This window comes from Quercus robur, chromosome 5, assembly GCF_932294415.1.
Source record: "Quercus robur chromosome 5, dhQueRobu3.1, whole genome shotgun sequence".
Classification (NCBI taxonomy): Eukaryota; Viridiplantae; Streptophyta; class Magnoliopsida; order Fagales; family Fagaceae; genus Quercus; species Quercus robur.
Genome location: NC_065538.1, coordinates 72,774,865 through 72,797,804, shown reverse-complemented (window position 1 = coordinate 72,797,804; position 22,940 = coordinate 72,774,865). Strand labels below are relative to the sequence as shown.

Sequence of the window (22,940 nt, the reverse complement as noted above, 5' to 3'; positions counted from 1 at the left end):
TAGGAGATGGATGTGGGGTGGGTGGAGAGGGATCAAGGGTAGGGACAACTCAAGGGGTTGCAACATGTAAACGACAGCCACATCCAGCAGAAACTATGCTCGTGCTTGGCCTCTCAGTAGTGCTTGGCCTCTTAGTAGCCACTACCTCAAGAGTAGCTGTTTCTTCATTTGGGGCCTCAGGGATATGACCACGTACACGATCAATCTCATTCATTGCCTTCAGCACGTCAGTAATGTCCTTGTAGTCTGGAGTGCCCACTCCATGACGCCTCAACAAATAGAGGTATCCTTCAATCTACAAGTACATTACGACTATTAGTAATACAATACCTATTAAAAATGGAGAACTTTAAGCACAGGAATTGAAATCATAGGAAATGTAAAATAACCAGAAAACTCGTGCAGTATCTAGATCAGTATTTTGCAAATAACAAGCTAACATTGTATAGTATGACACAGTGCAAATAACAACCTGTGCTTCCACATTTTACTAAGTTTGAAAATGATTAAATGACACAAATGATTTATAGAAGATTAATAAATATGAATGAAATTAAATGACAAAAATGATTATTAGGACTGATTTTTAAGCCTAATTCGATTGATGTTTAATAAGAATTTCTGGCCCTGAAGTTTTGGCTGGGGGTGAAATTGCCCCCACATTCATGCATAGGTGCTTAGAAACTTACATGACAGCCTAGGTACCTTCCTCTTTTCCTCTTTCATTTTTAACTTCTTCAAGGTTGAACATTATTCCAACACCATTTACAACCCATCAAATAGTCTTGATAAACCTCCTGAAATTTCAACATCCCATTCCACTGATTGTAATTTCAATTTTACCTGATATATTCACTTTTTGTTAATGTATAGACTGTAGGTTGATTCAATTGTTGTGAGTAGTTTTTGCTAGTAATCCAGATTCAGATTTGAAGCATGATGAACTTTGAACATTAAGATGGCATAAAAATTTGGCAGTATTGAATATTTTTGGCCGAAATCTAACTAGGATGCTTCACTTAGCACCAATTCATTAGAGTTCTCCATATTTTCCTGGAAAAAAGAGCATTCAAAGAAGAGGTGCTCTCTATTTTTAATTTTATTTCTACATAGTTCACACTTAGTATCTCCATTAAAGCCCCATTTAAGCATTTTTTTTCCTTTGTTGACAATCTATTCAATGTGGCCAGCCAACCAATGGAAGGATGTTTTTGGCATTAGCACCATGGCAACTAATTTGACATCAGCACCCCTAATAAATAGTTCCCCATGCTTTTTTGATCACCTATTTCTAACTCACACACAATATGCACTTTGTTAACACTAAATAGAATTCACAAGATACCTCAAAAGGCAAATCCACTTTACGCGTAAAACATTAGAGTGCACACAACCGAAGAGAAATCTAGCAGATCCAATTTAGGTTTCAATCTAGCTAAAACAGATATAAGTATAAATGTATGATTCTACTTGTTTAATGAGAACAACAATATTATTGTAACTCAAAAATGACAAGACTAAATAAGACATGCCAAGACTAAACAAGACATGGAGAAATGAAAGAACTTACCATTATAATTATTTTAGCGCCCCCACTGCTCCCCCCCCCCCCCCCGGCGGGAATCGAGGAACCTCTGAGTTACCTTATGGAACTAGTCGAAGTACTCATGGTGAAGAGGCATATTACCAAGCACTGCATGGCACCATTGTTCAAATCAATTACCCCAATCAATGATATGCCCAGCATGTTTCTGCATCCAATCGACACCGACCTTCCTCCTCAAATCAATCCCATTAAGCACTACATCAGTATTAATAGGTTGGGGAATTTCCTTGATCATCCCAAACTAACAAAAGACACGATCTAGTGTATATTTCTCTACTAGGTGGAAACATACAAGCGGCATCGTTGCCATCCACACTGCCTTCCCTGCAATGCAGTATGTTGTAAGGTCGCTTAATTCAACTTCATTCGGTTGCCACACCATTGGCTTTAGTGTTCCTATGGATAATACAATGGTGCTACACTACTAAAGGATTGTAATTAAATGGCTTTTGGAGCAAGTTGCAATACCATTGTCGCCAAATACTGAAGAGGATCAGGTGCATAAGTATGCATGGTGCTACATTCTAGCGCTACTGGAGGATACAATCTTCATGGACAAGTCTGGTGATAGGGTGCATCTAATGTGGGTGTAATTATTAGAAGACCTTCGCAACCCATGAAGGTACAGTCGGGGAAGTGCTTGCCTTGCATAGTTGTATAGAGATTTATACAGGGCAAGCAATAAGATGACCATTCAGATTGGTGGGTCCTTGCTATTAGTCCAGTATTGGGCATGGGTCAGGTTCCCATTTTGTGCCAAAGTGTTGAGTGTGGCCCATCAGTAGGTGCTTATGGTCCTCTAATGCGTGGTCCATTGTCCTTGAAGTAAGTCTCTACCCGAGACACCTCATATACATTCTTTGTAGGTGGTTGTGGGTCCAAAGTAAGAAAAACAGGCCTTCCAACATCTTTTTGCGCCAGTATCACGAGCAAATAGCTTCAATGTTGTTGGACTAGGTACAAAAATGTGTTTTTTTTTACATGTTTAGGAACAAGATATAGCTTGGGTGAACTTTGAAATATACAAATTGTTGCCAAATGTGTTTTCTACTTGTTTTTTGGCTGCTATAGATGGTCATACACCACAAGAAAAGGGGACTAATGTGGCGGACCAAAACTACCGCTAAAAGTACATTTGACCTTTAGCGGTGGGTGCTATTGTGGCAATTCTCCCCACCACTGTTGCGGAGCCGCAATAGATCTATTATGGCGGTAACAAAAAGCGCCACAATAGATCTACCATTTAGCAGCAGTTTTGGTATATTGCAGCGAGTAGAAAACCGTTGCCATATGAGGTTACAATTCGGGTCAATTGACCTTTTAGCGGTAGTATATGTGTGCCGCTATAGGTGACAACCTTTAGTGGTTGTCAATAAGCGCCGCTATAGGGTTTAATGTACAACAACCCATATGCACCTTTTAGCGGCAGTTACACCCACCGCTATATGTGTGAAGTTTTAGCGGCAGGCTATAAACGCCGCTATAGGGCTTTAATTATAACATAATTTTAGACCTTTAGCAGCGCTTTTTGCCCACCACTATAGGTTAAATTTTTTTTTCCCCTGGGTTTTAAAACCACAATCCTATTACAAACAACCTGTAATAATTTTAGTTCTACTAAAACAATACCACAAATGTAACTAATTAACAACACCACAAATGTCTCCAAACTAACATTATATTAACATAGAAATATATTATCAAATACATAATATTGTCTATAACCATCATCATAAAATTAACAAAAAAAAAAAAAAGATGTGGTCCTCTGTACACAAAAAGTCCTTCAACACTTAAATTAAGCTAATACCATAATCAAGGTTCCAAAGTGTTTCAAAATATTTTTCAACACTTGCAGAAAATGTGGTTGTTCAAATGTGGTTCTTTGTACACAAAAGGTCCTCAAACACCAACATAAAACTTATAAGCTGCTTGGTTGATGGGATGCAGCTGATGATTTTTGGAGAGTTGGGGATTATAGGAGAGCCAGGGATCGTTGGATCGGAGGAACGTCTTACATACAAACCCAAAAAAAAAAAAAAAAGCAATAATTAGGACACAACGAAATCAAATATTGGAATCCAAAATTGCTATGCAACATCAAAAACAAGCAATAAGCTCCTATTGAACACTTCATCTAACAAAAATGGTAATTAGTCATTACTCACTTAAGCTTCATTGGAGACATTAAAGATTCAAAGGGAATTAATTCCCACCGTAAAAATGGCTACCTATTCCAAGACATTGGAATCATATCAGAGAGAGATAGAAAGTGAGTAGATCCAACCAAGTGTATAAAAAAAGCAAGTTTCTCATGGACTATAGGATACTAATGTAGAAGAATTCTCAAAATATAAGTGTTCTTATCATATCATTTTACAGAAATTACAACATATACCAAACTATGCTTTCCCCTTAAGAAACTGTGGCAAGTTAGAAAATTAATAGAAAGAGAACTCGATATTACAATTGCGACAAGAAACTCTAAGTCAACACATGAAGGGGATAAAAAAAATAGCCTGATGGGCCTTATTAAATGGGCCTGACGGATCCATGTCCGTGGGTCGACAGAGAGCAAGCCCAACTTATGCAAAGGCTCATTATGGATGGATACAGCAAAAACCCTAGATGGGAAATATTTGCGACACACGCTATGGAATCCTAAGTTAAATGGAATCCTAGCGCGATTAGGATTCCGGAAGATACGTGCATGAATGAAGATTTTCTCTACAAGGAAAAGTCTTGTTCATCACATTTAGGACTACTAAATTCCTATAAGGAAAAGACTTCTACACCAAGAAAGAGGTGCCAACCTTCTACTACTATAAAAACCCCAATCCCCTCACAAATCAAGGTACGCATAATTAACCCCTCTCTAGCACTCTAGAGTTAAGAATAGTTCTAACTTAACCTTCGGAGGGTATTTGGTCGGCACTACACCAGTGCCATCTGTTAGGTCACTTCTTTCTTCTTGCAAGTCGCTATTTCAAGCGTGCGAGGATCGTGTAACTCACTGGTGATTTTTACGGCATCATCAGTTGGCGTCGTCTATGGGAAACAACTGTTTAGCCAGACTAATCGCTTCTCGGACATAAGAGTTTCATGGTACTCACTCACTCGTTGGCTACCACTAACAACGTTCAAGGAGACGAGACGCCGCGATCCACTACATTAGAGAGGCAGGTCCAAACCCTCATGGCAGCAGTAGAACGTCTCACAAAATAGAACCATGATCTGGAGGAACAGCTACGCCAAAGGGACGCAGGACACAACGTTTAAGAGGAAAACCAAGAAGGTACCAGTGCCGAACGAAGGGACCAAGAAAGGCCAGAGAGCAGTAACACCCCAAGCAGACCAAAGTGGCAAAACATGAGCCTTCCATCTCTCATGGATACGCCCCCCCCCCACCTATTGTCGCAGAGATGCAGGCGATAAAGGAACAGATGGAGGTCATGATGAATGCCCTCAAGGGATGAGTGTCCAATGATCTTGATGACCTAGTAAACAGAACCGACTCACTATTCACTACCTCCGTCAACTCCTTCCCCCTGCCACAGAAATTTCGCATGCCCCAGATTGAAAGCTACGACGGGGTCAAGGACCCCCTCGATCACCTAGAGACTTTCAAGACCTTGATGCACCTTTAAGGAGTACCAGACGAGATCATGTGTAGGGCCTTTCCTACGATACTGAAGGGTCCTGCGAGAATTTGGTTCAGTAGATTAACATCGAACTCCATCAACACTTTCAAGGAGTTGAGCGCCTAGTTCACCTCGCACTTTATTGGGGGACATAGGTATAAGAGGTCTACTGCATGCTTGATGAGTATTAAGCAGCGAGAAGAAGAGACGCTGACATCCTACATAACTCGTTTCAACAAGGAGGCCTTTTTAATTGACGAAGCAGATGATAAGATACTTGTAGCAGCATTCACTAATGGGTTATGGAAGGGTAAGTTCTTGTTTTCTTTATACAAGAACGACCCAAAAACCATATCAAATGTGCTCTACAGAGCCACCAAATACATGAACGTGGAAGATGCATTACTGGTCTGAGAGGAGAAGCCCAGAAAGTGGGAAAGACAAGAGGACACATGACAGGATAGGGGCGAAAGATGGCTAGAACCGGAGACCAACGAGATGAAAGGCGCTCTAGACCCCCACTGGGAAGTTCACGAGCTTCACCCCATTAACCGCCCTGATAGATCAAGTCTTAATGCAGATCAAAGACGAACGAGCCCTAACATTCCCTGGTAAGCTAAAGGGAGATCCCAGCAAGAGGCTAAGGGACAAGTATTACCACTTCCATCGTGACCACGGGCACGACACAACCAACTGCTACGATCTGAAACAGCAGATTGAGGCTTTTATTAGACAAGGGAAACTACAGAGGTTCGTCCACAAGGAAAGAACTAATCCTCCCCAAGAGCAAGCCCCACGACGGGAGAACGAGCGCCCTCAACCACCTATAGGGGACATAAGAATGATTATAGGGGGCATAATTGCTGCCGGATCTTCCAAAAAAGCCCATAAAACCTACCTCAGAATGGTCCAAAGCATCCAACTTACAGGGTCCGTACCTAAAATGCCACGAATAGACAACCCCATCATCGGATTTTCAGAAGATGATGCTCGAAGACTTCACCATCCGCATGACGACGCACTTGTGGTCAGCTTGCAAATAAAAGATTATAACATGCATCGGGTCCTTATCGACAACAGCAGCTTAGCGGACATCCTATACTACCCAGCATTCTAGCAAATGAGGATTGACAGGGAACGGTTAACCCCAACGAATGCCCCTCTTATGGGATTTGGAGGAACGAAGGTGTTCCCCTTGGGCGTGATCACACTATCTGTGACAGCAGGTGACTATCCTCAGCAGATCACTAGGGAGGTAACGTTTCTCGTAGTCGACTGCTCTTCTGCCTACAATGCCATTCTCAGACGGCTCACTTTCAATTCCTGGAAGCCGGTGACTTCAACATACCACTTGATGATTAAATTCCCGACGGATTACGAGGTAGGAGAGCTGCAGGGAAATCAAGTGGGAGCACAGGAATGCTATATTGCCATATTAGAGATGGAGGATCAATAGCAAACGATGTGCATCAGAGAATAACGAGCACTAGCAGAGTCGGTTAAGGAACTGGAAGAGGTGAACCTTGACAACACACTGCCAGAACGGATGACTAGAATTGGCACACTACCTAGTTGGCCGATGCGCCAAGTGCTCACGACTTTCCTCAGAGATAACCAAGACGTGTTCGCCTGGAGTCATGAAGACATGCTAGGAATTGACCCCTCAGTCATAGTTCACAAGTTAAATGTGTCGCCCTCATTCCCTCCAATCCGACAAAAGAAATGAGTGCTCGCCTAGGAGCGGGACAAGGCCATAGCAGAGGAAGTTCGAAAATTACTAGAGGCAGATTTCATCCGAGAAGTATACTACCCCGACTGGTTGGCAAATGTTGTCATGGTTAAAAAGGCCAACGGAAAATGGAGGATGGGTGTAGATTTCATGGACCTCAACAAAGCTTGCCCTAAAGATAGCTACCCACTCCCACGGATAGATACTTTGGTAAACTCAACTGCAAGACACCAGCTCTTAAGTTTCTGGATGCTTTCTCAGGCTACAACTAGATCAAAATGGAAGAATCTGATCAAGAAAAGACCTCCTTTGTTACAAGCCAGGGACTATTCTACTACAAGGTGATGCCATTCGGACTCAAAAATGTTGGGCAACATACCAGAGGTTAATGAACAAAATGTTGGTGCACCAGATTGGTAGGAACATACAAGTTTATGTTGATGACATGTTAGTAAAGAGTCTGCATGAAGATGATCACCTAGACGACCTCAGGGAGACCTTTGACACACTCCGGTCATACAACATGAAGCTGAATCCAAACAAGTGCACGTTCGGAGTGATGGCGGGGAAATTCTTGGGTTTCATGGTGTCCCAAAGAGGTATAAAGGTCAACCCGGAGAAGATATAGGCCATAATGGAGTTGGAACCACCAAGGACGGTTAAGGAGGTCTAGAGTTTGAATGGAAAAATCGCAGCCCTGAATAGGTTCGTCTCAAGAGCGATGGAAAGATGTCTACCCTTCTTCCGCACTCTAAGAAAATCATTCGAGTTGACGGACGAATGCCATATGGCATTTGACAACTTAAAGGCATATCTTTCCTCTCCACCGTTGCTCAGTCCATCTAACTCAGGAGAAGAGCTTTACCTGTATTTAGCCATTTCACACGCCGCTGTAAGTGTAGCTTTGGTAAGAGAGGAAGACAGATTGCAAAGACCAGTCTACTTTACGAGACGAGCGCTCTGAAGGGCAGAAGAGAGATACCCTCAGATGGAAAAATTGGCTTTCGCTTTGATAATCGCAGCGTGAAGACTAAAACCGTACTTCCATGCACATACCATCGTTGTCTTAATGAACAAGCCCTTGAGAAAAGCTATGAGTAGTCTAGAGGCAACAGGAAGAATGGCTTTGTGGGCAGTAGAGCTTAGCGAGTTTGACATACAGTACCATCCACAAACGGCTATGAAAGGGCAGGTAGTGGCTGACTTTGTCACCGAATTCACCCTTAGAGATGGCCAAAGGGCAGAGGAGAAGAGACAATGGAATATTTATACAGATGGATCTTCAAATAAACAAGCCGCAGGAGCCGGCGTGGTGATCTAAACCCCGAAGGGAGATAAGACCCAGTGTATGATCCGACTAGATTTCCCCACAACCAATAACAAGGTAGAATATGAAGCCTTGGTGGTAGGGCTAGACCTCACAAAGGCTGCAGGTGCAGAAAACGTGGTCGTACATTGCGACTCACAGGTAGTAATAATGGCGGTTACAAGTGTAAGAATGAAAGGATGAAAAGGTATCAAGAAGAAGTGAAGTACCGAATCGGCAACCTCGAAGTCAAATTCGTTCAAATCCCAAGGGAAGAAAACGAATGTGCTGACCATCTAGCAAAAGTTGCCTCAGCTGAATTTATGCTTGTCCCCGAACAGGTATTATCATTCATTCAAGTCTCCTCACTTATTGGTGACGGAACAAATATGCAGGAAGTAGATTTTGAATGCAATTGGACTACGCCATTGATATCCTATCTGAAAACCGGCGCGTTACCAGACGGGAAGGATGCTGCAAGAAAGTTGAAAGTCCAGGCATCCCGATTTGTGTTGATAAAAGATGTCTTATACAAAAGAGGGTTCTCTCAACCATACCTGAGGTGTCTAGGCCATGAGGAAGCAAATTACATAATGAGAGAAATCAACGAGGGTATCTGCGGAAACCACTCGGGGGCACGGTCATTAGTACACAAGATGATCCGAGCAGGATACTATTGGCCTACAATGCTGAAGGATGCGCAAGCATACGTCAGGTCCTATAACAAGTGTCAGAGGTTCAGCAATTTCATTAGGCAACCGTCCAAAGAGCTGACCCCCATGACGGCACCTTGGTCGTTCGCTCAATGGGGACTAGATATTATGGGCCCCTTCCCGACAACGGTTAGGCAGCTAAAGTTTCTAGTAGTTGGCATCGACTACTTCACTAAGTGGGTAGAAGTAGAGGCCTTAGCCACTATCATGAAGAAGAACATCCGAAATTTTGTCTGGAGAAATATCATATGCAGGTACGGGATACCCAGAGTGCTGGTCTCTGGCAACAGAAAGCAATTCGACAACAGCACATTTAGAGACTTCTGCTCGGAACTAGGGATCAAGAATCACTACTCGTCGCCTACACACCCGCAGGCTAATGGGCAAGTTGAAGTCATGAACCGATGCTTGCTCAAGATCATCAAGACCCAGCTCAAGGGGGTAAAGGGTATCTGGCCAAACGAGCTACCAAGCGTTCTGTGGGATACCGGACTACAGCAAGAACACCCACTGGAGAAATGCCATTCCGACTAGCATACGAAGGTGAAGCTGTCATTCCTGTAGAAATGGCGCTAAGAAGCTATTAGGTGGAGAGCTATGACAAGGATAAGAATGAAGAAGCCATGCACCTTCAGCTTGACCTGATGGACGAAGTCAGAGCGGCAGCGGAGCAAAGGTTAGCGCGATATCAAAATCTCACGGTGAAACACTACAACTCCAACGTTAGGCATAGAGACTTTCAGGTCGGTGATCTTGTGCTACGAAAGGTAATGGGCGCTACTAGAGATCCTTCACAAGGGAAGCTCAGACCCAACTGGGAAGGACCCTACAGGATCGCATTATGGTAGAGGAAGGGCACCTACCACCTCAAGACACTAGACGGACAAAAGCTGTAGCACCCATGGAACGTAGAGCACCTACGAAAATACTACCAGTAGAGAGATAGTATGAAGAATAGCAACGATCCCTAATTTCCCAGTTTATTTAATCTTAGCTACTATTTTAAGTCCAAAATGGACGGGTATAAACCAAAGTCTACAATGTGAACGGATCATCCCAGGAGGATGAAAATTTCAAGTCCAGAATGGACGGGTATAAACCAAAGTCCACAATGGACGGATCATCCTAGGAGGATGAAAATTTAAAGTCCAAAATGGACGGGTATAAACCAAAGTCCACAAAGTGGACAGATCATCCCAAGAGAATGAAAATTCAAAGTCCAAAAATGGACGGATGTAAACTAAAGCCCACAAAGTGGACGGATCATCCCTAAAGGATAAAAATTATAATCAATTCCATAAAGTGGACGAATAAAAACTAACGCCCACAAACCTAACGAATTACAAAAATTCTTCAGGTCAAAAAATGAACAAGTGAAAACAACATCCACAAAGTGGACGGGTCATCCAAAGATGGTGAAAATTTTACAAAAGCCCAATAAGTGGACGGATGCAAACAAGGTCCGCAATCTAGACGGATATGAATAAGGTGGACGGACCACCCTTGAAAAGTCCAAGGTGGACAGTTTAGCTCAAAAGTGTCAAAATGCACGGTGCACCAATAAACTGGACTTATTAGATGAGTCCTCAAAATTGGGTTGTGAGTAACTCCGATTGGGTGTAAGTTTAAAAATCCAAAAGGTTAAAATACTCAACTAGATGGCTATCACATTAGAATAAAATGAACGGATGCATTCGACAGAAACGAAATAACAAAACTAAATAATATAAAGCCCTTAAAAGGAAATGTTTACATATTATCCACAACGGATGAAAGTTGTTCTCCAAATAACTAAAAAATAATAATAATAATTAGCTAATTACAGCTACTGTTGGACTGGAGTGTCAACCGTCTACTCTACAAAATTGTCTGGCTGAGGGGCTTTATCTGCGACGGACTGATGGACTACCTCTACAACGGGCTGGACTTGTACATTCTGGGCTTGTGCTGACTCCCCGTCGCCAAGAACTTCGTCATCAGCAAAGAGGTCGTCAGTGTCCTCTGAGGCGACGGGCATAACGGAGGTTTGAGCTTGGTCCTCACCTTTGATGTTTGTAATGTCCAAGTCTGGGTAGGCCTTCTTAACTTGACAAAGGGCGTCATCAAAACCTTGAAGGAATGAGTCTCCTAGCTCGGACAGCAAGGCGTCGGAGTCACGGTACTCATGTATCGTCACCTCCTTAGCCTGACGGAGCTTATCCTTTAGGTCTTGTATCTCCTTATCCTTACCCTCAAGGGCCTTCTTCGCCTCCTTCGTGCTCTGCTCAAGATTTTTTCTCGCCTTCCCTGAAAGTTTAAGCTTTTTCTCCATCTTGGATTTCCAACCTCGCAGTTGGTTCAGTTCATCCTCCGTCTGCTCTGCCTTTGTCTGTACATGCTCCAGGGTTGTCTCATGGCTAAGACATCATCCCATCAGCCCTTTCATCATAACCATTGCCTGAAATGCAAAAAGGAGTTAGATGGAGAGCAAACTGAAAGGATGGACATAAAGGTGACGGGCTGGGTTACCTAAGCAATTGCAAAAAGGCCCGTCTCCCCCATGGCTTCTGTGGAGTGGTTGCCCAAGTCCTCATAATCCTCCGACGAAATAATGGATGAGAGCTGCTCCAAGGCATGTTTAGAATCCTCCTAGAGGAGGATGGGCAACTTCTCTTGATTGGTCAACGGACCCTTTATGAGGCCTTTGCCAGCCCCGTGCTTCACTGGGGTGGCCGTCTTCGCAGCCTCAACCATTAGCCCTACAACGGGCTCCAAAGGGACTTTGGCCTTTTTAGCAAGATGGTCCCCCTTTGGTAGTGGTTTCCTCTTTGTGTACGAGATACTTGGGCCCGTCCCAGTGGGGGCCACATCAACGGTATCCTTTTTCTTTGCGGCCTGAGACTTGATCATCGCTCTCCTCTTAGCATCGTCCATTTCTAAAAAGGTGAACGAGTAAAGTTAACTACTAAAATGAAAATAAAGACCGTTCAAATAGGAATGAAGACGACGAACTTACGTCTGCGAATTTTTTCTTCGTATTTGACGGCTGCTGGCATTGGCTCTAGTCCGTCACAATACCAGTGGATGTTATTAAGTGTAACTAATTTTGCCCAAGTCCTTTCTTCCAGCCGAGTCTTAGAAAAAATTTTCTCAAGGAAGGCGAACTCCTTAATATTAACTTGGGGGTGTCTCTAACTGCAAAAGAAAAAGAATGATGAAAATTGTTGAATAAGTTATAATGAACGGTTGTAAAAATTCACACACTAGGACAGGTGCATACTGGACGGATGCAATATGCCCCAAGTCAAGTCGACAGGCATGTGCTCTGTGTCCCCTGGGGGACACATCCAATCGTCACCTTCTAGGAAGAAATAACGGCTCTTCCAATCCCGATTTGAGTCTGGTGTTTCATAAATAACCTTTAACAACAGACTCCTGGGTACAAAACTATACATCCCCCTCGACCTATCAATCTCATCCAGACGGTAGTAGTGAAGGAACTCCCTCACTGTTAGCCTCCTAGCACCGTCAGTCATAGCACCATATAGGACCTCTATTGCTATGAAAACTCTCCAGGCATTTGGGGACACTTGGTTGATGGATAATCCCAGATATTTGAGGAGCTCACAGTGAAGGGAACTTAGCGGAAACCTAAGCCCCACCTATAGCATCTGTTCATACACTCCGACGCCCTCTACCCTTCGTAGTAGCATTTCTTTGACTTATAGGGCAAACGGATGGGGATGTTATCTGGAATTTGAAAGTTATCCCTAAGTGTTTTGAAGTGGTTTTTCTTGATGGTGGACACAAAGTTGTTCATCGTCCACTCTGGTAGCATGATGAACTCCCTAAGTCCATCAGCACCTATGACGGACTTTACTGTCTGTTCCTCACCGTCAACAGAAGCCTCTTCTTGTTCAACCATCTCCATATCCTCATTTGTTGAGGACGAGGAGGAGGCAGACGGACTCCTATCTTCGCCTGGACTCTCTTGATCTTTATGACAGGACGAATATACTTCCTTGTAATCCACCCCGTCACGGACAACTAACTGGTTACTCGACGTACTAGACATTGCCCGTGATGACAAAACCTAAGACTCTAATGGATCTAGAAATTATGACGGGTGTATAAAGTCTAGGAAAATGAATTAAAATAAAAGGGGCTAAAGTATATCTACAGGATTTGTGAAAAGAGAGCACTTACCAAACTTGTTAATGAACAGAGGAAGTGTGGTGATAACGGACGTAGCAACTAGACGGAGTGGTCTCTGACAGGTATGGCAGTTGCACTCTGACAAATATGTTTTAGCTGAAAATGGAGAAATGAGAGAGGAAGACTCTGGTATTTATAGAGTAGGTGCATGGAAGATGAAGCGACGTTTCGATCCAAGATAAAATCCAATCAAAGAGCAACACATGTCATGCACCATAATGACTTCTAGATAGTCTGTTAGGTGTTGGCGCAGTTCACAGCGTCTGCACTAGAACTGTCATCCCATTAGATTTGAACCACCATCCTATTAGCTTTGAACCGTCATCCCTTTAGCTTCGAACCGTCATCCCCTGAGCTTTGGATCGTCACCCCATGGGTCCTTCCCTTCTATTAGGACATATGTGTTTCACATGTTAAGAACATATGTCATGATTTTATGTAATTGGTTTATCCTTTGACAAAATGCACTTTACTTGTATTTGGGTAGATTTAGGATGTTTTAAATACTTCAAGAAACCTTGTTTCAAGATCAAGTATTGAAGCTTTCAAGTCTATTTAAGAAAACAAGTTCAGAGTGCAAAATTATTAAAGCTCAACAGCTGCATCTATCGAGCTTAAGGAAGCTATTCTTCATTCGGTGTGCTCAACACCTACTATCTGTCGAGATTTAAGATTTTAAGAATTTCAATCTGATTTTCTTGGGATCCATGAATGTGTCTTTGGGCTTTCTTTTCTCTTAACCTTAGACATATAAAAGGATCAGTTTAAGGGCCATCAAAGTGTTCACAAGTTGTACAAGCTTTGAGCAAACTCTGTTCAAGCAAATTATGACCGAAGACGAAGTTCTTACCCTAGTTCATCTCTTTCACTTGAAGAAGTTGCTATGTATGTGCAACACAGGGTTTTGTGACCAAGCATCTTCTTGATCTTCATCGTTTGGATGAACTAAAGAACTTTGCAACCAACAACCTTCTTAGCTGGTGATTGAAGTCGCATACTGGGATCCGCACAATTGGTTAGTCACGTACTGGGAGTCATGCATCAGAAAGGGGAACTGTCACTACAGAACAAATCCAATTGCGTATTGGGGTAAGGGTTCAACTGTAGGTTGGTAAGGTACTGGGATTCTTTTACTTGTAACCGCTTGTTGTGATAATAGTGGAGTTTCGGGAGTGGTGACCTGAAATTCACCTGGTGGGGTTTTTGCCATTAGGTTTTCCCTATTCATAAACAAATCACCGTATTATTTATTTTCCGCTGTATATTTAGTTTATTGGTGATTTGTTTGTGCTACCATGCGTTTGCATGATAAATTGATTAATTAATAACTTGGCTAATTAATTAATTAATTTTTATCACGAGGGGTCATTCAGTTTGTGGCCTATCACCCTCGAGTATGACGAACCCCTGGAGTGAAGGGGGCAACCGAAAGGGATAAAAAAAAATAGCCTGACGGGCCTTATTAAATGGGCCTAACAGATCCATGTCCGTGGGCCAACAAAGAGCAAGCCCAACTTGTGCAAAGGCCCATTATGGATAGATACAGCAAAGACCCTAGATGGGAAATATTTGAGACACACGCTATGGAATCCTAAGGTAAATGGAATCCTAGCGCGATTAGGATTCCGGAAGATACATGAATAAATGAAGATCTTCTCTACAAGGAAAAGTCTTGTTCATCACGTTTGGGACTACTAGATTCCTATAAGGAAAAGACTTCTACACCAAGAAAAAGATGCCAACCTTCTACTACTATAAAAGCCCCAATACCCTCACAAATCAAGATACGCATAATTAACCCCTCTCTAGCACTCTAGAGTTGAGAATAGTTCTAACTTGACTTTTGGAGGGTATTTGGCCGGCACCACACCAGTGCCCTCTGTTAGGTCACTTCTTTCTTCTTACAAGTCGCTATTTCAAGCGTGCGAGGATCATGTAGCTCACTGGTGATTTTTACGGCATCATCAACACATAAATGGGTAGGTGCTAGGCAGCATACATGCCAATAACAGCTACATTATAAACCAAAATCTGAATAAGACGAGGAATTTATAATCCAATTTACAGTTTTCTTTTAATTAAGAATGAAATGCTAACTTGAATTTTTTATTTTAATTTTACTGCAAGAATAACCTATCCTAGTAAATTAATCTCCCAAAGTCTCACAAGATAGCAATAGCATGCCAACTCACAAAATCAGTTGAGCCAAAAGGAAAACCAAATTAATACAGTATAAACTCTTGCATATGGAATGCAAAAAATAAAATGCCAACTTGAAATGTACAAAGGCCCATGCTTGCACACAGAGAGACACCCCTCAAGAATAGAGGAAGAGAAGGAGATAAAACTACCATTAATTTTGCTGACTTAAGTTGTGGAAGATATGACAAATTTTTGCTAATCATCATAATATTTCATCCCTAATTACCCTAAACTGATTTAGATAAAGCAGGTAAACAAAAATATCAAAAACGACATAGCAATGGATTGAAGGCTTTATAATTAGATATACCAATTAGGACACCCCTAGTTCAATGCATACCACCTGTGACCTGTTTTAGGTGCTGTTTTCAAGATTTATCTTCCATATGGGCACCAAAAGCATTTTCTATGAACTTGAAGTTATTTACTGAGATTGAGAGTGAGTGTTTATTGATATACTTCACTGGCACTTCAATAAAAAGGCAAGCTTGTCCTGAGGAATAAAACATTTATAGGCTAATGGTCCCAAGACACCAAAAGAAACTTTTCGTAATGAAACATTTATACAGAATCCAAAAATATTCACTGAGGACTTACCAGAACATCTACATGGTACCACAATCTTGATTTATTTATTTAGTTTTTATTACTAGTACACTATGCCTAGACAACACCATGTATCATATCATATCATACAAGTTACCAACAAAATGTTATGGTAAATCACAATTTATTATTACCCAATCAGGAGAAAATCATAGTGAAAAATTACCCTTTATTCTTTGCTAATAATCCAACACAAGCAATGCAATACCGTTTACTAAAAAATAAATGCATTGTAATAACCCTAAAACCGTTTATCATACATAACTGCATTGTGAAGTTATTTGTTGCATTTGTTGAAGCATGCGAGCCATTCTTTGCTCCATCTCTTCGAATTGGCTAAGTCTTTCCTTCATTTCTTCAAAAAATGACAGTTTCTCCTCCATATTAGCCAAGGAAGCCTTCAGTTGTGCAACTTCGTCATCCCTTGCTTGACTTGATCATATTTGAATGTCCGTGAGAGCACTCTTACTACTTTGGCCACTTGGTCTTGGACCAAATCCTACCCCACGAATACGACCTTTGCGCTCCTTACCCATCACTTTGGCAAACACATCATCCAATGACCATGCAATACTACCACTTATGTCAGATGATTTCAATTGATTTGAAGGGTTAGCCAACAATTCCTTCATTTTATCCTGATATTTGGGTTTGAACAAAACAAAACAATTAAAAATTAGCAACATCATTTGATTCAAGATAACAAAAAATATATTTTTCATGAATTTCACTGGAAATCTTTATACAACCCATGCCATTATCCTAGAAAACTAATTAACTAATAAACCTAAAATAAAATCCAATTGACTAGCAAATACACCCGACTTCCAAAATTAAATAAACTCCAATTGACCAGCAAATTTTACTTCCTTTTGCAAAAGCAAGTTGGCAAGTTATGTCATGGGTTATTCACCGGGTGCATGTTTAATTACTATGAATAAAAAGGACTTTTTAATTTGTATATAAACATGTAAATTACTTATTTTGTACTGCCAATGTGACAGACAAATTTTGTGCTTCTTCAGCTATTTGCTTTTTCAATAGCTCCTATTGTTCTCAAGAATAGGAATATTGTTCTCAATGTTTAACTTCAATATTGATATAAAAGCAAAGTCCCAAGACAAAAAAAATGTTATCTAAAAATCAATTTGATAATAGGGACATTAAACATAACAACAATGTTCTAAGGCCAATGGGGAAACTGTTGAACATTAGAAACCAAGTAAATATCAACATTGAAAAGGTGCATGATAAAATCCTAAATAGAAGGCACCAAGTATTTAATCACATATTGATGGGATTAAGGACATCTAGGTAGGTTAAAAAAAGTGTGAGAACAATGATATCAAATAAAATATTAATTTCTAGACACAAGAAGCACAGCTCAGAGATTAGCACAAAGCTCTTATAAATTGGAAATGGACGAGCTAGGCAAGGAACATCCAGAAAAGAAGTTTCCACAATGTACATTGTCACCTGCAGATATACCTTTAACAAACAAGCAAGCCTGCCACAAAACACATACTTGGTACCATTCAAGAGCTTCTTCTTCTTTTTTTGGGGGGGGTGGTGGGGGGGTGTGGGGGGCAGGGGAATCAATCAGAAAATCTTACTGAATGATCATTTCCATTAATTTGCATCTATCTGTTGCCAATCAAAAAGATAGATTTCTCATGTAGATAAAGAAGCATGAACAATTTATAAATTGCCTCACAAATGTAGCAGGTGATAAATAACCTCTTACATAAAATATACATACATTCTACTGCAGCAATAGAAGAAATTACACAAAGAAAAGATTGCAAATCAATAGAGAATTTCCTGATAAATGAATGTTGAGCACAGGAAAGCACCCTTAGAAAGTTAGAAAGTTAAAAATGTGATACGATACAACAGAAAGATGACAATAGGATTATTTTCTAATTAATTTTCTTGACATGGCCCTATCCTACATCCTCATGACATTTAGTTGAATGTCAGCATGTTAAAAACTTAAAAGCCCTAGGACAACTGAAAAAACGACGGCCGCAGCACAAACCAAGGTCACACCAACTTGCACAGAATATAGAAAATTTCAGGAAAAAAAAAATTTGATTGCTCTAAAAGGAAAAATAAAGCACCCAGATCTTCTAGAATAACAGAGGAAGGCATCAATTTTTTACTATGAAAAAATTTGCAATATATTGATATTACAATCTTATAATATTTTTTCTTTATTCAGTAATAGTAGAATCTTCTAAATTTCTACAAGCCTTAAGCATGTACTGCCTGTGTTACCCAAAAGCCAATGCCAATACAAAAACCAATACTAGTAGCTCTAAATTCTAATACAGACATGTTCATAAATGGTCCTCCTCATGGACGTAGCTTTTGTCGCATTCAGTCTTAAATTAATTGGAACCACTGGCTCCTATATTGTTATGCCTTCCAGCTAGCATTATTGCTAGGTTATATAAATGACATGCATATGACTGATTATCTTAAGTTCACATATAGTCTATTTTCAAATATGAAATGTAAAAATTTATATGTTCATTGTAATTCATAGAAATTGACTCTCGTCTCACATTTACCCTTGTTTTTCCATTGTTGGCAATAATGGGGAGAGAGATTGGATTACCTAAAGATTTTCAGCTATGTGACTCTTTTTAGGAAAACTATAAGCAACATAAACATGTAAAGCAAAGAAAAAATCACAACAATTACTCAAATTTGATAAACTCTTTCAAGGAATCCAAGTCTAAGCTAATGGTAGTTTGAATTTCATATTGATATAAGGGATACTAGATTACTCACCATTCTTTCTTGCACTACAGGATTAACTACAGATCCATCTTTACAAGTATACAGTATTGAATATAATGTTGCACGCTCTATAGGACGTCCATCCGCTTTTGCCTGCAATATGAACAGTATATTTATGTAGTGATGAATATTGGTTCCACATAAACTTAAGATAAGTCAAATCATTTAAAAATTAGTCATAATGCTTATTACCTTCTTTGTAGCGTGCACGGCATAGCTACAAGAACCAGCAGTATGTAAGTCATCCCGTTTAGAACGACAGTCCCTACTCTTCTCTGACTCTATCTACATTCAATTAGAGTAACATGTGTATATACAGTATGCTTTAAGTATCTATTTCAGGCAGGCAGTGGGTATAATTTTCAAGCAAAATCAAGTTAGGATCTTTTATTCTTCTTTTACCTTTTTGATTTCCTACTAGTGGAGTCCTTTTTATCTTTTTTTTTTCATATAACTACATTACAACTAAGATGGCAATAGCTAAAAGATGTAAAATAACCTCAAACAGGACCAAAGTTTTGATTCTTCGATTAGTGCTTCAAATTCAAACCCTTCTTATAAAAAAAGTCATCTCAAGTTCTCAACTCTCAATATCATGGTTTTGAAAAAACAACCAATTAAACAACTATAAAAAAAATATACAAGATTTAATATTTTAAGTTTAAATGGTTAAACCGTGATAATATCATAATTAATTAGAATATAAACAGATAGGTTAAATTTATAAAGCATACCTAAGAAAAGGATAAAAAAGAAAATCCAACATAATAAAGCATACCTAATAATACCTCATTTATTTAGAAAAGGAGAAAAGAAAAGAATTCTTAAACAAACATTTATAAATAAAAAACAATAACTGAGTACCATCCAATTCCCATATAATGTCACAATTCCTTGTATTTACACAATACCAAAGGACAAACTAAACAATCAGCATCTAGAAATTGATGGCATGAACTGATTGAACCCACGAATAGTTTGTTGGACCGTTGAATTCAACTGTTGTTCGAATAGCTTGAATGTGTGCACAATACATCATCTTATTCAGTTATTTGAGGCAACACCTCTTTCTTGTATGTTTTTTTCTATCTCTTGGAAGTACATCTAATCATCTAAATGCTTTTAAAAAAATGACAAAAAATCAAGTCTGCACCACATTCTATATGACATCAGTGGCAAGTGGCAACAACTTTGTTCTTGTATAACTATATGAGAAAAATTGTCCAGATCAATTTTTTGATTCAGATTTAAATTTTACAAATATGGAGATAGAGAAATTGTCATGAAATTTAAAATTTTTACCGGATTTGAAGCAAGAATAAATAACTGAGCAATGCTAAAGGCCCAAATATTTCCTTCCTTCAAAACAAAAGATTAGAATTAGATGACTATTATTGTTGTTTAAAGTAGATAATCAAACAGCAAACAAGACCATAATCCTAGCAATTCTTTTTGTATTGTAGCACAACAGTCATGGCAATTTGCAATATTACCAATACATGACAGCTTCTTAACATACAAATATGTAATAGCTTCAACTTCTTTCTTATATTAAAGAGAGAGAGAGAGAGAGAGAGAGAGAGAGAGCAAGCATACCACTGTATCATCAGTGTACCAATGCCCAACAAGAACATCCCAAGCTTTTGGTATGCATCCCTTGGGTCGGATGCTCTTCACTCGTACTTTGTTTCTTGGATGCGGTATGTAATGAGTGCTTTTCAACCTACACCTGTGATCCCTCCAAGCCTTCCCAATTTTCTGTAAGGTAAATCTCTTCAGAGCCGCGTATGCAGTAGGATTAGCAGGGACGATGTATTTTCGCTACAATCAAATAGTTGAGTTAACAAATTACAAATTTTTTCATGCTCAAATATTTATGTATAACCTAGCACAAAATGTCATAATTACAAGTATTATAACTTCTTTAATACATTTACAACATGCCAACACTCTTCTTTAAGTTCTTCTAGCATGTCCTTCCAAGTCAGATATCTAATAGGGCACATGTGGGGTTTCCGAACAATCGTACCCAAGAAACTAGTGAAAGCCCTTGCCCCTTCATCAACCGGCTAATACATACTATTTAGTGGTAACTCAATTACTTAGTCGTCGAGAAGATCCCAAACATCCAAGTACTTGCTTGGCCTACAGGTGGCATGTACAAGTGGGTGCACATTTGAAATTTAAAGGAGACAATATCATTAATTTAAGCCATAACTAGCAGAGTGTGATCTTCAACTTTATAACTTCCAAAACAAAGCTGTCATATATATATATATATATATATATATGAAATTGAATATATAATGCAAATCAATATTTAAAGTAAGTAAATAGTAAGTAAAAGCAATGTTATTAATTTCGTTACGGACCCCATTTCAGTTTGTCTAGTGGAATGGAATATTTCGGTACCGGCCTATTTCAGCATACCATTTTAGAGTGTTTCAGGGTTTCTAAAATATATATATATATATATATATATATATATGAACACACACGTATACATCATAAAAGTTTCAATTTAAATAAGTGTTACTACTATATAAAAAATGAATTTAATTAATTTTTTAAATTAAACAAAGTAAAATTTAAAAAAGAAATATTTATTTATAATTGTCTACAAATAAAATTCACATTTTGGATAATCCTAAAAAATACAACAAATGTGAAAGTCAAAGCACAAAATTTCTTAACATTTTAATTAGTATATGAATCTTAAAACTATAATAATAAAAGAAGTGCTACGTTTACAATATTTTCACAATAAATCATAAGTGTCTAGTTGTTATTAGTTTTAATTTACACCTAGAATTAAAATTACTTCTTTGTTTATTAATAACAGCTAATATCAAACTATTACTTACAATTTATTGTGTAAGTATTATGAAAATGTTATCAATATAACATTTTTCTATTAATAATATTTTTTTTAAAATTATATTAATATTAATATAAAGTTATAAACCATTGAACACGACGAGGAAAATAAAAATAATACCTCTGACTAACATTTGCTTTTGGATTTTTTTTAACTTTCTTTGTCGTTTCCAAAGTTACTCACGTGATGAGCTCAGAAAAGTTGAAATTTGAAATCAATAAAAGAGGATAGAATAGAACTAGACTCTAGAAGACACCAAGACACTCAAGAGTCAAGACATTAGAAAATAAAAAAACAAAAGACTAGTCCCACTAACCAGTGGATACAAAATGAAGAAGAAGAAGATAAAGAAGAAGAAGATGATGAAGAAGTGGGCTGGGACACTAGGTTCATTCAGGCAAACGGTGGACCGGCGTTGTTTGGACCTTTACTTCTTCTTCTTCTTCTTTTAATAATAGACCAAATCCTGTACCGGCCGAAATTGGCCAAAATTTTCTGGAATGACCAAAACGGCCCGAAACCTGACCCGAGGTGGAACGTGGGGTATTCTGGTACCAGTTTGCATACTGGTATGAAAAATTTCGATCGTTCCGACCAGAACAGAATGGTATCAATAACAATGAGTAAAAGTGAATGAAATGTTGCTCTAGGCTTCCAGAGACAGAAACTGATTTTGGAGAGGGGGTGGAGGATTTAGTATAGAATGTATTGTTTTTTTTTTTTTTTTTTAATAGTATTTTGATTTTGGTGAGACTTACTATGATTGTGTTCTTAATCAAATTGTTAACTCCCAAACAAGAATCCAAGACCTAGACCGATTCCATGGCTTAGAGAGATCTCAGCTTTATCCCTTGGCCAATATCCAATTCATCATGTAACCGAACTCTCATCACTTTTATGCTTATTTCTAAAAGAAGTCACAAGTAGAATTTCAATTTGAACAAGTATATTCAACACATATTCCTAAAAGAATTTTTAAGTTACCAAACTAATAGCAAAATGTTCATGTAAGCCCATACCTTACATAGAAGCTTTGTGCATTTCTTGGTTTGTTTCCTGATCTGCATGTTGTGTAGAAGCTCCTTCCAAGGTTACGCTCTTGGAATGCATGCGCAAATTTGCTTTTCGCCTTGCCATTTCAACTATCAAAGTCTAAAATAAATAAATAAATATATATATATAAGCACAACGACAAGTAAAAAACAAGTTGATATCAAGTAAAAAGTGTAGCTAAGCTTGCACATTTTCACTTCACCTAGG

The 22,940-nt window shown here is 39.2% G+C and overlaps 2 protein-coding genes across 2 annotated transcripts; one reads left to right on the top strand and one right to left on the bottom strand.

Annotated features, from left to right (window-relative positions):
* The first annotated feature begins 5,821 nt into the window (after positions 1-5,821).
* Positions 5,822-6,364, top strand: LOC126728678 (uncharacterized). The gene has a single exon (XM_050434470.1). It carries the CDS (start codon positions 5,822-5,824, stop codon positions 6,362-6,364), a length of 543 nt encoding a protein of 180 aa, XP_050290427.1.
* Positions 6,365-16,434: 10,070 nt separating this feature from the next.
* On the bottom strand, positions 16,435-20,808 carry LOC126728677 (uncharacterized). Its single transcript, XM_050434469.1, has 5 exons — positions 20,734-20,808; positions 20,399-20,623; positions 18,995-19,087; positions 18,794-18,895; positions 16,435-16,635 (listed from the first exon to the last, which is right to left on the bottom strand). The coding sequence occupies exons 1-5, from the start codon at positions 20,806-20,808 to the stop codon at positions 16,435-16,437; spliced, it is 696 nt and encodes a 231-aa protein (XP_050290426.1).
* Positions 20,809-22,940: the final 2,132 nt, after the last annotated feature.